We start from the raw sequence: 20,246 nt of genomic DNA, 5'->3' as shown, positions 1-20,246 counted from the left end.
TGTGTGTGGGGGGCCCCGCACAGTGGTGCGTGTGTGTGGAAGGGGGGGGTCCTGCACGGTGATGTGTGTGCGGAGGGTGGTCCCGCATGGTGGTCTGCGTGTGTGGAGGAGGGTCCTGTGTGTTGGGCTGTGTGTGTATGTATGGGGGGTGGGGTCTTGTGTGGTGGTCTGTGTGTGGAGGGTGGTCTGTGTGTGTTTGTGCTGGTGTGCCTGTGAGCTGAGGGGCTGTGCGATGTTGTGTGCATGGCGGGTGCTTGTGAAGAGCGAAACTTGCACTCCTCAAGGCTGCTGTAGCATCACCCCGTTTCCACTGCGCCCCTTTTCCTCTAGGAGTCACGTGAGACGCCATGGCCCAGGCACTCCTCTCCCCAGGGCTGTTCTCTGACGAGGAGGCTGCAGCCTCCCCTGTTCTCGAATCCACAGCAACGGGGTTTGGGGCTGATGTGCGCAAGGACCTGCTGTCAGAGTTCTCTGCCATCTCTCCAGACCTTGGTGGCTCCCAGCAGGTGAGGCTGGAGCTCTCTTCCCACAAACACAATAGTGTCTTGGCTTGTGACTGCTGTGTCTCTGCAAAAAGGTGTTGTGATACAGGGCCAACAGAGGCCCTTCAGAGGAGGGTAGAACAAAATACTGCCTTCAGAGAAGATCCTGCCCCCCTTGCGGGTGGCTTCTGTTATGAGGAGTGTACTCTGAAGGCCACAACCAGGAGGTGCCTCTTGGTATGATGCTTGATCTGGAGGCTGGTTTTGGTGTCAGGTCTTTGGGCTGTTGGTCTGATTCACTAGATAAACAGAAAAAAAATGTTGGGGTGCCTCAAAATGCCTAAGCAAGCTTGTTTTCCGGTGTTGCTGGGGCTCTTGGGATCACTGAAGCATTCATTAGTTACTGAGCACCAGGTCAAGGTAGCCACACGTGTTCCATGCTGTTGGTTCCCATTAACATTCCAAGTGACAGATGGTTGTGTGGCCTCTCTGGCTAGCACATCTAACCTGTGCTAATTTTGCAGGCTGTAGCTGAAGACAGTAATGGGAAAGTAAAAGTGTATCTCAGAGTTCGACCCTTGAAGTCTACAGAGCTGGAAAAAGGGGAAGATCAGGTAAGACACCGAACTAAGCAGACTTTGAGCTAGTTGCCAGTGCCTGCTTGGAGGAGCTATCATCCTTTGCTGTCTGTGCCATGGCCTCTTGTAAGACACTGAGGTGATGGGATTTAATTGGTCCTTCAGGGTTGTGTCTGCATTGAGAACTCGGAGACCCTGCTTCTAAAAGCCCCCAAGGACTCTTTCACCATGAGGAGCACAGAACGTGGAGTGGGACAAGCAGCGCATAGATTCACTTTCACCCAGGTAGGTAGCTGGGACAAACAATCCATCTGGAACTTTTCTGAGCTTAAACCAGAGTTACAGCTAGAAAAACTGGGTTGCTAATAATCAGTGATGATAATGCACTGTGTGAACTATGTTGTCTCTTGTACAATCCTCTGCTGAAGTGTGTGTGTGTGGTTGTTGGTGTGTTTTTCAGTTGAGCCTGCCAGCCTTTTTGGCAGAAAATGCCAAACTTTTGGGTTTTTTTTGTTCCTGGAGCTCTGACTACACTAGACGCTGTTGAAATGATCAGCTTGTTTTTGCAGGGACTTGGCCTGGAGTGATTGCTGGGTCTATGTTCATGGTGTGGGGGGAGCGGAGAGAACAGCAGTAGTGTGTAGTATCACTTGAACAAGCAGTAGTTAGAAGATAGGAAAGATCAACATGAGGCTGTTTTCCTTGTTGTCTTGTTTGCAGATCTTTGGGCCAGATGTGGGGCAGAAGTTGTTCTTTGATGATACAATGAAGCAGGTGGTAAAGGATGTACTGAATGGGCAGAATTGGCTGGTTTACACCTATGGCATCACCAATTCAGGGAAGACTCACACTATTCAGGGTAAGAAGAATACTGGATGTTAGTGGCCTGTTAAGGAAGTTGTCTGTTTCTGCGTGTGTGCTGAGTCCTCAACTTGCTGTGGTTGCTCTTGCTTCAGGTACCAACAAAGATGGTGGGATTCTGCCTCGGTCCTTAGCAGTCATCTTCAACAGTGTGGGGGACCGACTGTATCAAGCAATGGATCTGAAACCTTCACTCTCCAATGAGGTGATGTGGCTGGACAGCAGGCAGGTTCGGCAGGAAGAGACCAAGAAACAGACCTTGCTGCGAGGGGGTCTGTGGGAGGTAAGCATGCTCCTTCTAGGTTACTTATGTTAAGAARAAGGAAGTGATGGTGTTGTACTACAGGCTCATGTTCTTCGCTTCTTCCAGGAGGAGCTATTAACACCACTGAAGAGGAGTCACAGCACAGAATCCCAGCTTCAGGCCACCACGAGTGGCAGTTTTGACAGTGGAGTTGCTGGCCTCTCTTCATCTAGCCAATTTACCAGTCATTCAGACATCAGCCAGACAGAAGGTACATCTGGCAACCTATTGTGTACTACCTGCTGCTTTTTATTGGGGGCTGGGGGAAGAAAGCAATGCTTATCTGGTGCGTAAGGGATTGAAGATTCTGCAGTCTCAAGAAGTTTTGGGGGGAAAGATGAGGATCTCTGTGCTGAAGAACTTTGACTGTGCATGTGTTATTAGTATATGAAGAGCTGACTATGGTTTAATAACAAAGCCTTGTGAAATGAAAAATTAGTTGACACCCACTTACTTCATTCATAGATAAGCTTATTGAGCAGCTGAGCATCATGCTCTGGGGATAGGTGGAAAGCAGGGTGCCTAAGGTGACAGGCTGCACTGAGCACTTGTGCCCAGACTGTCAAACCTAGCTGATCGGATGTCCAGAAGCATAGAGTCATCAAGGTAACCAGGACTATAACTTCACTTATCCCAGGAAGGGCTCCTGTTTAAGATATCCTATACTTTTAGAATGGAGATCAAACATATGAAAAGTCCTTATACAGAAAGGGTGCTGCTGCTAAAGGGAAGCTTAGAGTGTCTGGGTATAGGCATTAGAGGAGGTCTGGATGGGAGGGGGAGGGATATAGAATAGGTTTGGGTCTGGGATAGTGTTCCTGCTGAGGAAAGATACCCCACCGCTAGTTAAACCATTCAGGTTGGACTTGTGAAAGGCTGCAGTCATGCATTTTCCTCTTACTCTTCCCTAGAACTGGGCCCTCGCTGGGCTGACCTGGATCGTATTTCACTCACCACCACAGGAGATGTGCAGTTCTCCATCTGGGTCTCCTTTTTTGAGATTTACAATGAGTTAATCTATGACTTGTTAGAACCAGCTCTATCAGGCCAGAACCGCAAGAGGCAGACATTGCGGCTCTGTGAAGACCAGACTGGCAACCCCTATGTGAAAGGTAGATTTGCCTGGAAGATATGTTTTGTGGTCCGCTAGGGGTGGGCCTGGGTGGATCATACTTGAGGGAGACTTATGGACTGAGTGGGTGGCTTAGCAGGGATGTGTTGGGGAGCATAAAGTTCTCTGTGGCCCCTCAGGTTTCTGATGTTTAGGTAGAGTGAAATGAGGTTTGTTAATGCCAAGGAAATGCAACAGTGAAGTTTGGGCTGAGATAATTATTTCTTTGCCATTCTCCTAACTGACTTGCCCAATGCATGCCTGCTTTTCCAGATCTAAATTGGATCAATGTCCGTGATGCTGATGAGGCCTGGAAGCTCCTGAAGCTGGGTCGGAAAAACCAGAGTTTTGCTAGTACCCACATGAACCAGAACTCCAGTCGCAGGTCTGGGGTGGGAACAGTGTGTTTAGACTGAGTCATACAATTCTGAGGGGCTTTTACAGGTCATACTTCCTTTTTTAAAATATCTGCATCTTTCTTCTTACAGTCACAGTATCTTCTCTGTTCGGATTCTGCACTTGCAAGGAGGTGGCAGTGAAATTGTTCCCAAAATCAGCGAGTGAGTTTCATGCCCTTTAGGACTAGGGTGTTTTTCCTGTGGACTTGACTTTCCTGTCTCTGCTGTGGTTATGGATCTGGGTATGGGAAATATCCTGAGGCGGGTCTAGTTGAAAGTACCTGGAAGGAGTAAATGTTTCCATTTTAAGTCCTGGAATTGATAGTGGGAAGGAGGTTGTGAGGAGTGCTGCAAAGTACAACTTGAGGTAGTTGTCAGGCTCTCTGAATAAGGGTGAATGCGGGTAACTTTGCCATTGTACTGGAACTGGTTTGACTGCTGCTGCCTGTTCCGGGGATGTAGTTATCTGGAAATGAGTTGACTCAGTACCTGGAAAGTGGCTGTCCTGAAGACTGGCAGATCATCTTCAAACTTGGCACCTCTAAGCTCATTTGGTATTACTTTGTGCAAGCCCTACAATTAAGGTAGGCCTTACCATCCAGCAGTAGCCTATACTGCAAAGGTGCTCCTGTACTCTAAGGAAGCTGGAAGGGTGAGCAGGGTTAGATGATCGCAGGGTGTCTGACTTCTAAACCTGGGTAGAACAGGGCAAACCCAGAAGGTCATGTAGTATCTCCTGCGTTTTCTTCAGGCTATCCCTGTGTGACCTTGCGGGGTCAGAGCGCTGCAAGGACCAAAAAAGTGGTGACCGAATGAAAGAGGCAAACAACATCAACACCTCCCTGCATACACTGGGCCGCTGCATTGCTGCCCTCCGCCAGAACCAGCAGTCCAAGTAAGTATCCAAGATATCATAGGAGGGTGTGCGGGAAGCTGTTGTGCTTTCCCATGGGCTCACTCTTGTCTCTCCCCATAGATTGAAGCAGGCTGTGGTTCCCTTCCGGGACAGCAAGCTAACCCGTGTGTTCCAGGGTTTCTTCACTGGACGTGGACGCTCTTGCATGATTGTCAACATTAACCAGTGTGCATCTACCTATGATGAGACTTTGTACGTAGCCAAGTTTTCAGCCATTGCCAGCCAGGTAAGTAGTACATCTCAGGATCATGGCATGCTCGGGATACTTCCTGCTTCTGTGGGAATGGGAGCCTTTCCATCACAAGGGAGGGGGGATGCTTGCAAGTCCTCACCATGCTTCACCACTGGATTATTGCCTCCACAGTATTTCCAGATTCTGCTAAACTTAGAGGTTTGACAAACAGCAGGAAAGTGCCACATTTAAAGACTATGTGACTTACAAGTTTTGTGGACTTGAAGTAATGGTAGCCTTCTTCCCTTCAGCTTGTTCAGGCACCTCCCACAAAGGTAGGACTTCCATCCATACAATCAATCATCAAAGAGCACAGCAGGCGAACCAGCCAGGGTCCAGAGGCAGTGGCAAAGGAAGAAGTGGAACCAGAAGATGACAGTGAGGATGAAGCAGATATTGCCATGTATGAGAAGGAGGTGGGTAGTGGTATGTTTTACATCCTTTATAGATAGAGAGGCATGAACATGACTGTTAGCTTTGACCTGGGAGGTGGAACTGGAGGTCAACAATAAATAGAGATGACAGAGAACCTCAAAAGGGTGTGGGATCCTTAGACCAAGAAACTGGGAATCCATGAAGAAAACATTCAGCAGTTGGTCAAAATCTGAAGCATATGCTTACTTTGGAACCACTTTGCCATCTGTAGAATAGGGACAATAAGAGCTCAGCTGCAGACCCATAATCTCTACTATGCAAAGGAAATCTAGAGATCGGAAAGCAAAACAGATGGCTTAAATTCAGTGAGGAAAAATAAGCAAGCTTTCTAGAAGATTAAGAGATGGAGGGAAGTCATATACCTAGAGAGACTTGAGTCGTAATGTGCCAAGGTAGCAAAGGCCAGTGCAGCCTTGAGCAGTGCAGGAAGGGAAACTGTTCTAGAGGTAGTTCCATCTGAGGTGCAGTGTTTAGGCAGTCTCACTGGAGAGGAATTCAGAGCGAGGCTGGCAGCTTCTCTTTACAAGTGACTGAAAGCATCTTAAACCTAGATCCACCCAGTCTGGAGGTACGAGATCAGCAAGGTTTTTTTTCTGGGCCTTAATTGTGTTGTGCAGTGTGGGCAAAGCAGTTGTGTCCTTACTGCAGGACTTGTTGCGTGTAGTGGAGGCTGCACGAGAACTGCTGGTGCAAGAGCGGCAGGAGAAGCTGCAACTAGAAATGCGCCTCCGTGAAGAGATCTGCAATGAGATGCTGGAGCACCTGCAACAGAAGGAGCAGTGGTGCAGGTACAACTTATTCTGATCACCCTCAGAATCAGGGTGAGCTGAAGCACAGGGGAGACCAAGAACTGGCAGATCTGATGCCTGTAGCTATTTGCTCTCTCTGTAGCCAACATGTGGATGCCCAGAAGGAGCTGCTGGAGGAACTGTATGATGATAAACTGAATAACCTGAAGGAGTCACTGACTGACTATTACCAGGAGGAGATCCAGGTTTGTTCAGGCCAATGGAGTGACATCAGGAAGAGGTAGTGGGTTTGGAAAGGGACACAAGAAATTTGAGTCCAGGAAGCTGATTGTTGTGCAAACTGAGAGCAAGGGTTTTGCTTTTGTGTGCTGTAGTATTCCTTGATAGCTTGATCCACAGTTCTTTCTTCTTGGCTATTGCTTTATGTAGTTCACCAGGTTTTCTGGTTTTCAGCCCTTAGTTTGCAAGCTAATGTATCACTATTCAGATTCCTCTATTTGCTCAACCCCTTGACTCTAGTGACTTGCTTTGCCATCTTCAGATTAACACAAGTTCTGTGAATTTCTCTTCTTGCTTTTAGTTGTGGTGATGGGTACAGGCCAGTCTAAATTTTTCATTTTATGGCATTTGAATGGTCTCTGAAGATGCCAAATCTCTAAAATCCCTTGTGTGAGAGAGAAAGAGGCTGGAAAAAGTGGTTTAGGYTCAGGAAATGGCTTCACTGCCTTCACTTAAGCACAATAAGTGCTGGGTCTAGTGTGTGAAGTGCATGATTTAAGAAAATCTGGAAGAAACAGACACTGAAAGTTACTGAAGTTTCAGTGAGCAAAAGCTGTGTTAAGAAAACTTTGGTTCTTTATAAACAAATTCGCTTTCTTAGGAGCGTGATGAGAAGATAGAGGAGCTCCAAGCTGCTCTGCAGGAGGCAAAAGAAAAATTGGAGAACCTGCATACTAAGCAAAAGGACTCAGAGCAAGGCCTGCGTAGATCAAAGCGAGTGGCTGCCTCATGCACTCTGCAACAGGAGCTGCTAGAAACTAAAGCCAAACTGGAGCAATGTCAAATGGAGTTGAATACAGCAACAGCAGGTAATGCAGTGGCCCTGAACAATATCCGAGGTCTCCTTGCAGAGGGTTAGAGAGTACAGTACTGTGTACTGGATTTGGACGTCTGAAACCACTATTTTGAGTTGTGGGAGAAGACAGGAATAGTGTACTGGATGTATTTGTCCTTCTCGTTTAACATGATGCTCACAGAATCTAGAAAGTCCCTTCTGTTAACTGAAGGGAGATGAAATAGCCACGTCTGCACAAACCCAAAGCTTTTCTCAGTTTGCCTACGGCAGCTTGTCGGAAGGTACTACTTAACTTGAGAAAAACTTAAACCTTATGGATGTACTGTAGCTTGCTGCTTTTGTCTGTTCCCAGAGTTGCGCAAGTACCAGAAATTAGTGGAGCCACCTCCCTCTGCCAAACCCATTACTATGGATGTAGACAAGAAGCTGGAGGATGGACAAAAGGTAAATCCACCATTGTGTTATGGAGATGAATTCTTGCAGGGGGAAGTAGTTGCCAGTTTAGAGAGTTTGGAGCTGCTGTCTCCAGGTTTTTAAAGGAATGGTTAAAGGCAAGAGGTCTATTGAAAACAGATCTTGATCAGATGTGTGGAAGGTGCTGCTCTAAGTGATACCACTGGATCTTGCTCAGGATCTCATCTCAGTACTACATGTCTGGGTTACCTTGGAGTGCCTTTGTTTCCAGAGCAATGTCAAAGCTAGATTTTATATTAAATCTCTCCCTCCTGTAGAATGTCAGATTGCTGCGGTCGGAATTGCAAAAACTTGGGGAGTCTCTCCAGTCTGCAGAGAGGGCATGCTGCCACAGTACAAGTGCAGGGAAACTTCGAGAAGCCCTCTGTACTTGTGATGACATTCTGGCTAGACAGGTAACATGTCTGTTTTGTTGTGCGTTGCAAGGGATTTAGACTAAGGCACTTTGCCATAATCAGCAGATAAACCTAGGTTCTTGCAGCTGCAAATATAAATGACTTATTCTCTAGACAAGTACTGCCTATTGCATTAGGGTGGCTATATTGCTAACTCGTTCAATGGCTGAGTCAGACTGCATGTTTATAACTTAGACCCAGATTGTTCCTGTTCAGTCACCTGACAGCCTGCACTGAGAGTAGGAGAATTTTGAGTTTTCATTTCCTTAACCACTGCATTCCCTCACAGTTGCTATGACAGCATGTTTGCAGCAGGATGGATTCAGCTTTTTCCTAGCTTTACTGTTCCTGTTTTGTCATTAAATGACTACACTGGTGCTAGTAGATGCTTATACAGTCTTATTTAGCACACCAGTTAAACTGCCTTTGCCGAAGTTCACTATTCTCTTCAGCTCATAGTAGCTAGGGAGTTAGGGAAATTGTCACAACTCTGAATATACTGCCTTCCCCTTCTCAGGACCAAACACTGGCAGAACTGCAGAACAACATGATGCTGGTAAAACTAGACCTGAGGAAGAAAGCAGCTTGTATTGCTGAACAGTACCACACTGTGCAGAAGCTCCAGGCTCCTCCAACGTCTACCTTAAAGAAACGGTTCTGTGCCAACAGGGAAAACCTACAACCAAATCAACCTCCTGGTAAAAAGCCTTTCCTGCACAACCTTCTGTCGCGTTCAGCTGCCCGTCCTGTTGTTGGCAGAGGGTGGCAACTTCGTTCAGTTGCTCTATGACACTTACCAAAAAGAGATCTCTGCCCCACTATTACTGGAACAGGTGGCAAATCCAATATAATAGCATCTGTTTTTCTTTGTGTGCTTGTTTTTTATTATTGTAGTTGCTTGAGAGCTTATGTAAACATTGTATATGTATGGTTAAACTTTTAATCAAAACCAAAGTGGACAAGTAAGCTTTTGTAACTTAAACACTATAATGAGGAAAGTTCTTCTTTTAAATATAAAATAATGTGGATGATCAAAGTTGTTTAACAAAAGGACAGGTTAAGTGAGTTCTCTTCAACTATGTTGGCACATAACTCATAAATCAGTTCACAAGATCCTCTGTGAAAAATATTCTGCCTTCCTTGAATTATAATCCTTTATTAAAGTATACACGTTCTAATTCAGGGCTGCTCTCTCGGATCTTGGCTTGCAGTTCTGGCTCCAAGCGTGCTACAGACATGGAACTAAGCAAAAGAAACAGTAAAATGGTTATATATAACAAGCACTTGAGTCTAAACTAAGAAAGATGATGCATCTGGTTAAACTTCCTGGATTGTGAAAAGGTGTTTTTTGTTTTTTCTTATGAACAAGTCATGCCCACAGACCAGAGGTGAATGACCTCTCTTAAATGGCAGTAAGATGTTCTATTGATTCAAGAAACAGCTGAACTGCTACTGTCATGAGGTCAGGAATCCCCTTAGTTACTTAAGGTCATTCCTGGCAATAGAAGCTTCCCTTTCTAAAACTTTGTTTTCTTAAAAACAATGTATATGCTTATTTAACTTACTGCATGATTTTATTCAGTTGAATAAAAGATTTATTTTCTAAGAGTCATCTCATAGAAAAGTGGATTCAGCTGCCAGGTCATGTAAACAGCTGCAATTTCCTAAATACAGTTTAAGAGATCTAATTTTCTTGTGAAATTAGTAAACAAACTTAGTCTCTATGAACATGAACTTGAGAGCCTGGTTAAAATTATGAACTGCATTTCAATTGCTGTGCAAGTTTTCCAAGTCAACTCCAGGTAGCCTAGTGACACTTCTTTTTTTTTTTTTAATACCACAATTTTCTGTTCTGTGCCAGACAAGGAAACACAAGGTCAAATTGCTTTGTTGAACTCAAACAATACAAACAAAGCAGATGAGAAACAAACTGTTTTCTAGAAGTCAAAAGCTATTCCAGTTGCCTACAATTTTAACTGATTCAGCTCCAACTTGCATCTTTTAAGTTGCATTTGGCACCTTGTCAACTAGATGTACTAATTTTGGCAACCACTAGTAATACAAGAGGGACAGGTCAGTTGAGTTTAAGACCCCCCCATTTACATTACATACTGCAATTTGAGCTAACTTTAATTGTAGATAACCCAGCCAAGTTTCATTATGATTTTAGGTATAAAGAATATCATTCCTAAGACAGTTTTCAGTTCTGAGATAGTGTTGCATTGATGAAAAATTCTTACTTGGAAAAAAGGTTAATCAAATTACAAATAAGCACATCTAGTCAAGTGCTGTTCTCTATAACCAGTGGGAGTTCTCCATTGACAATAAAATGGGATCTGACAGCATTCAACAATATCATGACCTTATTAGACATCAATGTGTTGCTTGGGCTATGTTAGCCTCTTTTATGAAACATTCCAGTGATTCCTAACTTATCAAGTTCAAATTCCTGCTCTAACACTGGAAGTCCCAACCTTCTCAGTTTGAAATGGCATGTCTAAACTATTCCCCTAAACCTCTCCTCTTGCTCACTATCCCTCCATAGATGCAGCTCTGAAGCTGCTAGGAGTTTATATATAAACAAGCCCCATTCAGCTATTATGTATTACTGATGAATAACATAGTTATTACTTTTCTGAATTTTCTCATGTTTATCACATTTGTTATATGGGAATTGAGACTGTATGCTCTAGGAGGCAATGACCATTTATTTGTGTGTCTTTCTGCAGTACCTTGCATGCATCTGGAAGTGTAACATTAAAGTAAGAATAACAAAACAAGAATACGTACCTTTTTTGAGGAAACAGTGCACAGCACAAGGGTGTTGCAAACACAAGACTAGAGAAGATAAAAATGGGTTTACAATATTTAGGATACTAAAAGAAAATTCAAAACCCTTAAGCATGATCTAGGCAGAAAGCTTATTTGCTGTATTCACTGTTTTTTGTGGACAGTGAGGAAGTGCTGGGTAACCTTTATTTCTCGCTGCATTATACCTTATGAATTCATTTACCTACTGTTCAGTAGTAAATACATCAATGCTATGCTTACCAATGTGTATAAAATTCTCATTCAGTGTCCTTTCACAGCACTTTGCATAGGTGTACATGACAATTTAAATACAAGACAAGAGATTCAAGCCCTCAATTAATGAGATCTGTGTTTCAAGAATTCATCAGAACTACAGGATTAGATTCCAATTATTATTTATGGAGGGAACAGCCAAAGCACCTTTTAAATCAAGCTGTTAAGTGCCTTTTCTTTGCCACTCCCTTTCTCCCTCCTCCCTACTCTTCTCCTGGCAGTTTCTTCATTACTAACTGCTTTCTTTTTTATATCATTATCAGTTACAGAGAAGGAAGTCAAGTAACTGCTCTAGTCTCATTAACTTCTCAACTCAATGGAGGAACAAATCATTTCTGCGGCTTCTTGTTTTTATTGCCTTAACCTACATAGGCTTTTCCTTTAAGTTAAGTGCAAATATTTCCACTTCCTCCTTCAAAAAAACTTACAGGTACATCTTAAAATAGCAGACGTGATTCAAAGAAATCACTCACCAGAAGCCAACTAATCCAACTTGAATGGGAGCGCTCATCCATGGAAATCTCTGTTAAAAAACCGTACACAGTGAGTATGATATCTTTTTCCCCCCTTCCTGGAAATTTCTTGTATTATAAGAGACAGATTAGATCTAAAAGACTGTTGGACACAAAGAAGGCAAAACAATTACTGGCATACCTTAAACCTGAGCTCTAATTTGAGGGCCTGATCCCAATCCCTTTGAATGTAACGGAAAATTCCCAGGGATATCACTGTACACAGATATCCGGAGTAAGTGTCCCTTAGAAACTGCCATAGGTGGTTGATTGTTTTCCTCGTGACCCGATTCTGACCTGAGTTTGTGTAYCGTTTCTTCTGCGAGTCACCTATGCTCACAGAATCTAGCAGCAGAGCCAAAGTTTGGAGCAATACAGCCAGTGCAAGGTCTTGAGGGCACAGTGAATTTGGTCCAAGAATCCCTATGCAGAGGTGGCTCTAGCTACAGCCCCTATCTCTTCGCTGACATCAAATGGTTCTAATTTACAACCAGGGATTTGCATTCTGTGCAACAGCAACTGCAACTGCCATCCAAAAATAAGGGAGGTGTCCCTCCTCTCTTAGCCCTTTCTCCATTCTTGTGATTTGCTTTGTGAGCTACAGGGGTAAGTTCCTACAAATCAGTCTAGTATACTGTAGTTCTGCAAGAACTCATCTCCTTTTATAAAAGAAAAAATGGTGGAGGAAGTGGGGAAACAAAACAGAAAGCAGCCTGTAAGATATGGATGCTTATTTTAAGCATATTCTTCAATATTTTGACTTTTACAGAACTCAAGGAATATATGCTAAGGAATATAACAGTTTTCTTGTAGGTCTTTAAATGGTTTAGGAATCCCCCTCCCCATTCTGTGTTAGAATTTTAGTTTAAATTAATTACTAATGAAATAAAATCAGACCTGTTTAAATGAGACTGCTGCAATGGGCTTTTGTTGTTACAATAAAATAAGTGCCTCCAATAAGCAGGACATGCATAACTGCTCCTATAACAAGAAGTTGATTTTAAAACAAAACCGCTAATGAGTCAAAATTACACATTACAGTGGATAAGTACAAAGATGATGTTTTCTGCAAGAAGCATTTCTCAAGCTATAGAAGTTAGGGGCGGGGGGGAACTGGTGAACAAGAGATGGTCAGTATTTAAAGGGAGAAATGGAGAAAGGAGGTTTAGAAAGCTCAGTAGGATGAAGCTGGTGCTAAAAGTAGCATGAAAGACACGGAAAACAAGCCTGGAATGAGCTCTCTCCAGAGCTTGAGAGTGAAGAGGGAATGATGTAGAAGATTGTTCCTCTTTTTCTTGGAGGCAGTCTGTAATCCGGAAATGAGTGCAGGAAGAACTGTGCAATTCAGCAATAACCTGCAACAATAGATAACAAACGGAAGAAGACAGCAATAGCAAGAAGCATAAAGAGTGACTTCAGCAGTCCTCTGCTGTTCCGGCATTCCACTGCACAAGTCCATCTTGACTTTCAGCTGAGATAAGTTTACTGAAAAAGATTTAAACTTTGTATGTTGGGAGAGTTAATGGCAAGAGATGACTTGACCTACACTAGAAGATCAGAAATCAGACAGTGCTTATCACAGCTTAAGTATGAGGGGCATAGGAGTGTGGTGGGACTGGCAGCTATTATGTGTATTTGGGAAAATAAGTCAAATTCCATACTGTGAAAGACTCCAGTTTGAGGGGAGAACTAAGGGAGAGGAATGCTAAGCATTGCAGTGTGAGCTATTTAACAGAAAAGCCCAAAATATGATTTTGTAACTAAAAGGAGTGTTAGAGGGTATCATGACAGTATTATTATTAGATAGTGGTTTCAAATCTTTATCTGAGTTGGTCATTAAACTGAAAGACAGAGGTGTCTAGTAGTACAGACAACCTAAGTAATGCCTATTTCATTTGGCTGAACATTTTTTGCCAAAGTGCCTGATCCGAAGATAAAGTTACTTTATTTTTCAAGAGTGTTACCAGACTACATTAACTAAGAAAGAGGGTGGGAAAAAAAAGGATGGTGGGAAAAAATCTAAAAGGTCAATATTAAGAATTGTAGCTGCCCATGGAACAATTCTGAAACAATAAAGCAAGTCTCAAATGCAGACTGTACATCCCTACAGAGAAATAAAATAGAGAAGCACATTTAGTGTGCTAGAGATCTATTGTTTAACTCAGGTTGAACACAGTTCCAGATGAATCAAGATTTAATTTCCAGATGACTTTGTGGAATCATTAGCAGTTAGTGCAAATAAAGAAAATGCAGAAATGATAATTAAGCAAACAAAAGACACAAGGAAAATCAAAGATTTCCGAAAGGCTTTCTTTCATTGTTAGATCCTAAAGTCTGACAGCTTTCCCAGCCTAACTATGCCTGTTTTCAAGAAGATGAATAAATGAAATGACAGTTAAATTAGGAATGCATGGAGGAATCTAAGGCATAAGACATTCAGGAATGACGATTAAAAAAAAAAGTGCTCTGTTCTAGTTTTGTAATGGTTTTGAATACATATTTTAGCTGCAGTTTAACAGAATCCAAGTAGCTTGTTTTATAGGATGTAAGAGGAAATTAGTGGAATCAACTTGAATGTCAACATGGTATGCAAAATAGGAGAGAAACAGTAGATGAAGCTGTGAGAATGGTAATATAAATTAAAACTTCAGTGTCAATTAGAATTTTAAGAAGTTTCTATGGAAGAAAATTTATTTCTTTAGGAGAAAGGTTATATGTAACTAAAATAAATCTATAAACCCTATGCCTCATAATAAGGTTGTTTATGGCTTCTTTCACTGCAGCAGATAAAATAACTTGTTTCTGCACATAGCTAGGCAAGTGTATATCAATAGAGATAATGAATACAGATATTAAACAGCCTAATCATCAAGAACCACTACACTGCTTAATTACACAAAACGCATGCCAAAGCCGCTGCTGAAATCTAGGCAAAAACCCATATATATATACACACATGTGTGTTTGTGTGTGTGTGTGTGTGTCTGTGTGTGTGTGTGTATTTAGAGCTTTCAAGGCAAGAAATAATTAAATTCTTTTTAAATCAGCAAGTATGTGTTTGTATTTTGAAAATATTCTTGAACCATTTTCTAACAGTAACTATAGGGAATATTGTAATTCACACCAATGTTACCAACAAAATGTCCTCATGCAAAACAGTATCAAAACATGGGGATGAATATTGCTACACTACCTACATCTTATTTCAAACATCAGAGAATGACATCCTGCTATCTCAGATGTGCAGTCCAGAAGTATTTGTTTCTATCTCACTGCAGATCATCATTCTATTTTCTTCATTATTTAACAACCATTTGACTATTTTCTGACCTTCTTGTGTGTTGGTTAATGGGCTTTGGCAGGCATACGAAACTATTTTCAGGAGTGATGATGTGCAAAGCAAAGGCTAAGAGAAATGAGTTAGTAAAGCGTTGTGTGGGTGGTGTCAGAGTACTGCAAATGGGATGGTGCTTCTGAAACCTCAAGAGAACATGCACAAGCTGCTTGTTAAAAATGCAGCTCATTCCTTAATGGTTTTAATACTAATCTATACCAAGTGTTACCACTGACTACCTGCAGAGCAGTGTTTCACCTGAACTCACAGTCTTTGAGGCTGAGGGGGAGGAACAGGTGAGCATAAACGGTCATGATGGTACCAAAGACCACTGAGTAGTCACTGAAGAAATCTCTCATTTTTGCTGATCTGAAAAATTCACAACACCCTTATATTGATTATACTGCACAAAAAATAATCGATATTTGTCTCCAAACCCTGAGAAAACCTTCCACAAATGTCATGTATTTGACAGTTGAGTTGACAGCATTTGTGACATCTCTCCCATGTCAAACCCATGTAAAATCATCTTGGCTCTAAATTTACAAATATTTTGATATTGGAAAATAAATATTGCTGTTCTGAGTAATATATTCTCAAGAACATAACAGTATCACAAGCTGCTTAAAGTCACTGTACCAACATGGTAGGGGTCAAAAGACCAGCAATTATGAAATAGCCAAATCAGTAGAGGGCTTTTATATTGTAAAATAGTAGTATATTTGGATTCATTGCAGTCTCACTTCTTTTAGGAGATATAAGCAGCATGCACAAGCTTTTACTCTAAAGCTCAAATGCTGCATCTCCTATTCTTACATCATGAGAAATAGCGTTTTCTATTAACAAAGAGGAGAAAAAAGCAAAGCGCTTCAAGAAAACAAAGTTTTCAAAATCTGAAGACATGTGGGACCTCTTCCTAGTGCCTCATTTATATACTAATACACAAGCATTTTCAAATGATACATGTAGCTGGGTAATCTAATTCAGCACAGGAAACATGAGGAACAGAAATAATATGAAAAATAATTTAAATATTTAGTTTTAGGAAGTTTCATCTTAGACAAACAAACAAAACCAAGCAACCTCCACAACCACTTTTCCAAGGAAGGGTCTGGAAACTTTTAGACTACACTTTCTTTTTTTTTTTCCAACGGAAAGGAGTCAGACCTTCTGGGCTATTAGTTCCAGCTTGTCTGATGTGTTTCACAGGCAGATAAGAGTTTGTCCATAGGTAGGTAAGAAAGTAAACCGGTGATATCAACTGGCAAAGATGAAACTCCCTTTACTACTAAATGGCTCCAGTCCCTCATGTGAAAACTGTTCCTCTCATTTTAGACAACCTAATAATTAATTTCATTATTGTTCTTCACCATCTCATGTACATACAGGGTATAATGTTGACTTAGTTTATATACTTACTAACACCAGGTTTTTGAAAATGACTTCACACTATTTAGCATAAACAGAATATAGGAAATTATCATCTTTACTGAAACATGCCCATTCAGTGCCTACCCTGCACTTGCTTTTCCAGTAATTTTAAAGGGTCACTTTCAAAAGAGGTTTTTATCATCATTATTTCCATGCTCAAAGTGCTACTAGAGCAGATAAGCAATGCTTCCTTATTAATATTAATATCTAGGAAAAAATGCATTAAAAATTTTTGCTATATTTGTAATAAACCATATTTAAAGTCTTGAAACAAGGAAGGTTTATCAACTACGAGGAACAGCGCTCTTTAAGAACAATCACTAAAATAACATAAGATTTCGAATTTTCTTAATGTTATTTTACAGTGTGATAAAAAGAACCCAGCTATCTGTCTATGAAAGGCATAAAGAAAGCAACCACAGAGCTGGAAAGCAGGCTCTACAGCCCTGTGCTCATACAGTTCAACATTCTCAGATCTCGCCCATTTTCATGATGAGTGCTCCACTTATCCTTTGCAGAGCATCTTAGGCCGTGTTTGGGAAGTGCAGGGAGTGTTTAAGGAAAGATCACCTTTGAGTAGACATATGAAAGCATTCTACCAAGTTCTGCTGTCAAAATCTTGTGCACAGGGAACGGTGCAGTGGAGAAAATGAGGAACTGGCAGTTTTAAAGGGCTGGATCTCATCTAGCTCTGAACAACTCATTAAAAATGTTAAAGCCCTGATTCAGACAGTACCTGCATTTGTTATCCCTTCATGTCAATTGGGTTGTGCCTGTGACTTAAATTCAGGTTATGTGTAATTGCTTTCCTGAATCAGAGGCATAGTTCCCTCAGCTTGTTTTTGTCTGGTTTCAGTTGAGAAGATTTGATTTTTTGAAAGAATTACTTGGGTTCTCCCAGATTTGGTCTTAATGGTTAATCACTGGTCAGAGTTGGAGGTCTCTAAATTTTAGTTCAATGTTTTAGTACTTAGCACTCTCTAACTACTCATTAAAATACTTTAATAGAATTAATTGGAACAGTTACAAGTATTTTAGATGTTTCTTTCTGAACATTCAAGCCCCAAACTTATCCTACAGGAAGGAAAAATAATTGGTTTTCAGTAGCACACAAATTCTTTTTCTAACTATAATATTTGGTAGGAAAATATGAAGACTCAAATAGTATTTTAAATATAACATGAAAATATTAACTTAGGAAATGAATATATGTATATAGATTATCAACCAAGACAAACCTTTAAAAAGGCTCTCTTTTCCAATGTATTCATTATAAAGGGAGGAATTGCTGCAAATGAGAGAAAAAAACCCATGAACCTTGGAGAAAAAGGCATTTTGTTTTAATTTTCTGTTAAGATGAACTAATGTATTACAACACAGTTTTAACAGCTATTTATCATTAGCTGAGCTTCCATTTCACTCTGCCAATTCAAAATACGAGACTGGTATTTTACAAAGGTAGACTCTCCCAATAAGTGGAGCTTCTAACTTCACACTAAACTAAACCTGAGCTCAATAAGTTGGCACTGGTCAAAGCATCCACTCTTCACTAAACCAATTCCACTCAAGTAGAATTTGCTACGATTCCTTGCTAGCTATAACTCTTCTGCAAAAGCATCCCAACAGCTTTTCTGTCGCACTAAAGTGTATCATCCTATGGATGTTTTCACAGTAAGAAGTGGCGTACACTTCCCTGTGGAACTTCTTAACAGACATGTTAATACTGCCTGCAAAACTATAAGATAATTTGGTCTTTGAGAAAACCAGTTATATAGAATTTAAGCTCTCCTCACTTCAGGAACTGGTAATCAAGAGCTGTATTGACTGAAGTTATCCTTACCCATGCCAGGAGCAGCCATAAGAATCCTTGATATAACCACTTGAGTAATTGCCTGCTGAGCTGCTTTGGTTGATTCACCCAGTCTGTTTCCATTCTCATCTGTGACAGGGATTCCAAACTTGAGTTCCCTGTTGAAAGATATAAACCGGCGACTGTCATGCATTTACCCAGCTTTTGTCAGCTTATCTTTCTCCCCTTTAAATTTTGTCAGTTATAAAAATTATGTCCAAGATGTTGACAAGGGGTGGGGGTTTATTTTCCAAGTTTGTTTTTAACACTCTTTGGCACAAAAGATTTCAAAAGGCAGAGGAAGAGTTGTGGAAAAAGTGAACAGTTGAATATCTGTAACAGCAATCTATCACCTGAACCTGATCACATGCGTTCCAAAGGGGAGCAGAGAAGATCTGTTATCTCTGCAGTCCGCAGAAGGGACAGGTTCCTTCAAGAAGCAATTCAGAAGAGTTGAATTTTCTGAACTGCTCTCAAAGTTGACTGTCTTTTCCCACAGACAAGACAGGGAATACAGGAAGATTAGTTTCACCGAACTAAAAAGTCTTTGTGAAAATCCCCTTCCTGACATTCTAGTCTTAGAGTTTTCACTTTAACCAGTAACAACATATTTGAAAGTATACAAGCAGGTATGAAAGAAACTACCTTTCTATAACTGTATTATTCTCTATGAGATATTTTACTCAAGTGCAGGATTAGGTGCTAAACCCATAATCAAGGAGAACTTCTAGGAGAGTAAGAAGCAGACAGGACCGGTATACTGAAGACTGCATTAATTCTTCTCCTTGCCTTTTATAAGAGATAAAATACTACAATGGATTGAATTTCATTGTGAATATAAACTTTAAATACTCCCTTTTTCCCCCCATAACCTTCTCTTCGTAAGAGGATACTTTCCATTTGCTTTGTCCCACTTCTATTTTTAGTTCTAGTCAAATCAGATTACATGTGAAATTTTGTTTCTGTGAAAGGGCATGTTTTTTGTAATCTCAGGTGATTAAGTAGAACTGCAGAGCCTGACTTCTATGACTAACTTCTGTATGTGGGATTTGAAGAACCATTTTTGAAATGACTATATTTTTCCAAAGAGGAGCCTGTATTTAAAGAGTGCATGTGATCAAGTCTTGAAGGACAGGCACTTGATTTCTGAGATCCAAGACTGAAGAAATAAATGGATATGTATCTGAAGAGAATGAGGATATTCTATTTTATATGTGTCACAATCAATCAATCAAAACAAGACTGCATGAGGTTTTTGCAAGGTTCTGAAAAAAGCTAAAGATATATAACGTGCTTTATTTAGTGACTTGCTGATCTAAAAACTTGATAACATCATTTTTTCTAGAACGAGTGATCTTTCTTTTTCTTACCTTTGTCTCATTAGTGGAATATTAATGCAGTTAGCAGCAGCAACAGCAGCAAAAGGAACAAACCGTCCTATAAGAGGTGAGACATGCTGTGAAAAGCACACAGAGAAAAAAAAGAATAGAGGACAAAGAATTACATAATGATTTTTTTCCAAAAGTCATATTAAGATGCACTTCATGTACTAGTGAAAGACCAGATTTATTTCCTTTAATTTAAAATTCGGTGAAAACTCACCGGTGGGGCCTGTAGCAAAACAACAAACAAACAAGACTTGAGTCATAAATACTTCCATCACAGTGAGTGCTAGCATAAGATTGGCAAAAAATAATCTTAATTTAGTAGCATCACTGCAGAGCAGTGTCAGCTTCTGAGTGTGCCTGTCAGCCCAACGGCAACACTAAATGGACCTTAACATCACTGTCTCCACTGGCAAGGTTACGGCCAGCAGATGTCCATGCTAGCTGCTTTGCATCTAAGGGCACCAACTATACAGAAGCTATTCATCCAGTCCATATATTATACAATCTGAATTACTCTCTTAAAATAGTCTCTCTCTCAAATAACTTGTCAATACTCTACCACTCCCAATACATTAAAGCATAACCAAAGGGGTGCAAAATAGATTTTYGTCATTTTCTGTAAAGAATCTTTTATTTAT

The 20,246-nt window shown here is 41.0% G+C and overlaps 2 protein-coding genes across 6 annotated transcripts in view; one reads left to right on the top strand and one right to left on the bottom strand.

The window, feature by feature from the left end:
• Positions 1–174: 174 nt before the first annotated feature.
• On the top strand, positions 175–10,785 carry KIF20A (kinesin family member 20A). Its single transcript, XM_026063340.1, has 18 exons — positions 175–506; positions 1,007–1,096; positions 1,226–1,345; positions 1,781–1,919; positions 2,017–2,204; positions 2,292–2,436; positions 3,137–3,337; positions 3,610–3,721; positions 3,825–3,896; positions 4,486–4,629; positions 4,711–4,876; positions 5,134–5,298; positions 5,966–6,105; positions 6,209–6,311; positions 6,947–7,154; positions 7,494–7,585; positions 7,873–8,010; positions 8,528–10,785. Exons 1-18 carry the CDS (start codon positions 348–350, stop codon positions 8,798–8,800), a joined length of 2,655 nt encoding a protein of 884 aa, XP_025919125.1. The 5' UTR covers positions 175–347; the 3' UTR covers positions 8,801–10,785.
• Positions 8,937–20,246, bottom strand: part of SFXN1 (sideroflexin 1) — a 29,529-nt gene continuing 18,219 nt past the window's right edge. The window contains exons 6-11 of one of the 5 annotated variants that reach the window (XM_026063341.1): positions 19,591–19,676; positions 18,212–18,339; positions 17,610–17,659; positions 11,568–11,617; positions 10,801–10,848; positions 8,937–9,252 (exon numbers count right to left, since the gene is read on the bottom strand). In XM_026063341.1, coding sequence (XP_025919126.1) covers positions 9,156–9,252; positions 10,801–10,848; positions 11,568–11,617; positions 17,610–17,659; positions 18,212–18,339; positions 19,591–19,676 — 459 coding nt within the window. In that variant the 3' untranslated portion in view covers positions 8,937–9,155. Of the gene's footprint in view, positions 9,253–10,800; positions 10,849–11,567; positions 11,618–12,503; positions 12,588–15,200; positions 15,310–17,609; positions 17,660–18,211; positions 18,340–19,590; positions 19,677–20,246 lie in introns of those variants that run through there. The other 4 variants (XR_003253084.1, XR_003253085.1, XR_003253086.1 and 1 more) reach the window with 4 other exon arrangements.

The sequence above is a fragment of the Apteryx rowi genome, unplaced genomic scaffold, assembly GCF_003343035.1.
Source record: "Apteryx rowi isolate R43461 unplaced genomic scaffold, aptRow1 scaffold_2, whole genome shotgun sequence".
Taxonomy (NCBI): domain Eukaryota; kingdom Metazoa; phylum Chordata; class Aves; order Apterygiformes; family Apterygidae; genus Apteryx; species Apteryx rowi.
The sequence above is the reverse complement of the archived record's forward strand: the minus strand, read 5'-3'. Positions and strand labels throughout refer to the sequence as shown.

Coding starts and splice junctions, on each gene's coding strand:
- KIF20A (XM_026063340.1), top strand. CDS start 348: ATGGCCCAGGCACTCCTCTCCCCAGGGCTGTTCTCTGACGAGGAGGCT. Junction 507..1,006: donor ACCTTGGTGGCTCCCAGCAG/GTGAGGCTGGAG, acceptor CTAATTTTGCAG/GCTGTAGCTGAAGACAGTAA. Junction 5,299..5,965: donor TTGCCATGTATGAGAAGGAG/GTGGGTAGTGGT, acceptor TCCTTACTGCAG/GACTTGTTGCGTGTAGTGGA.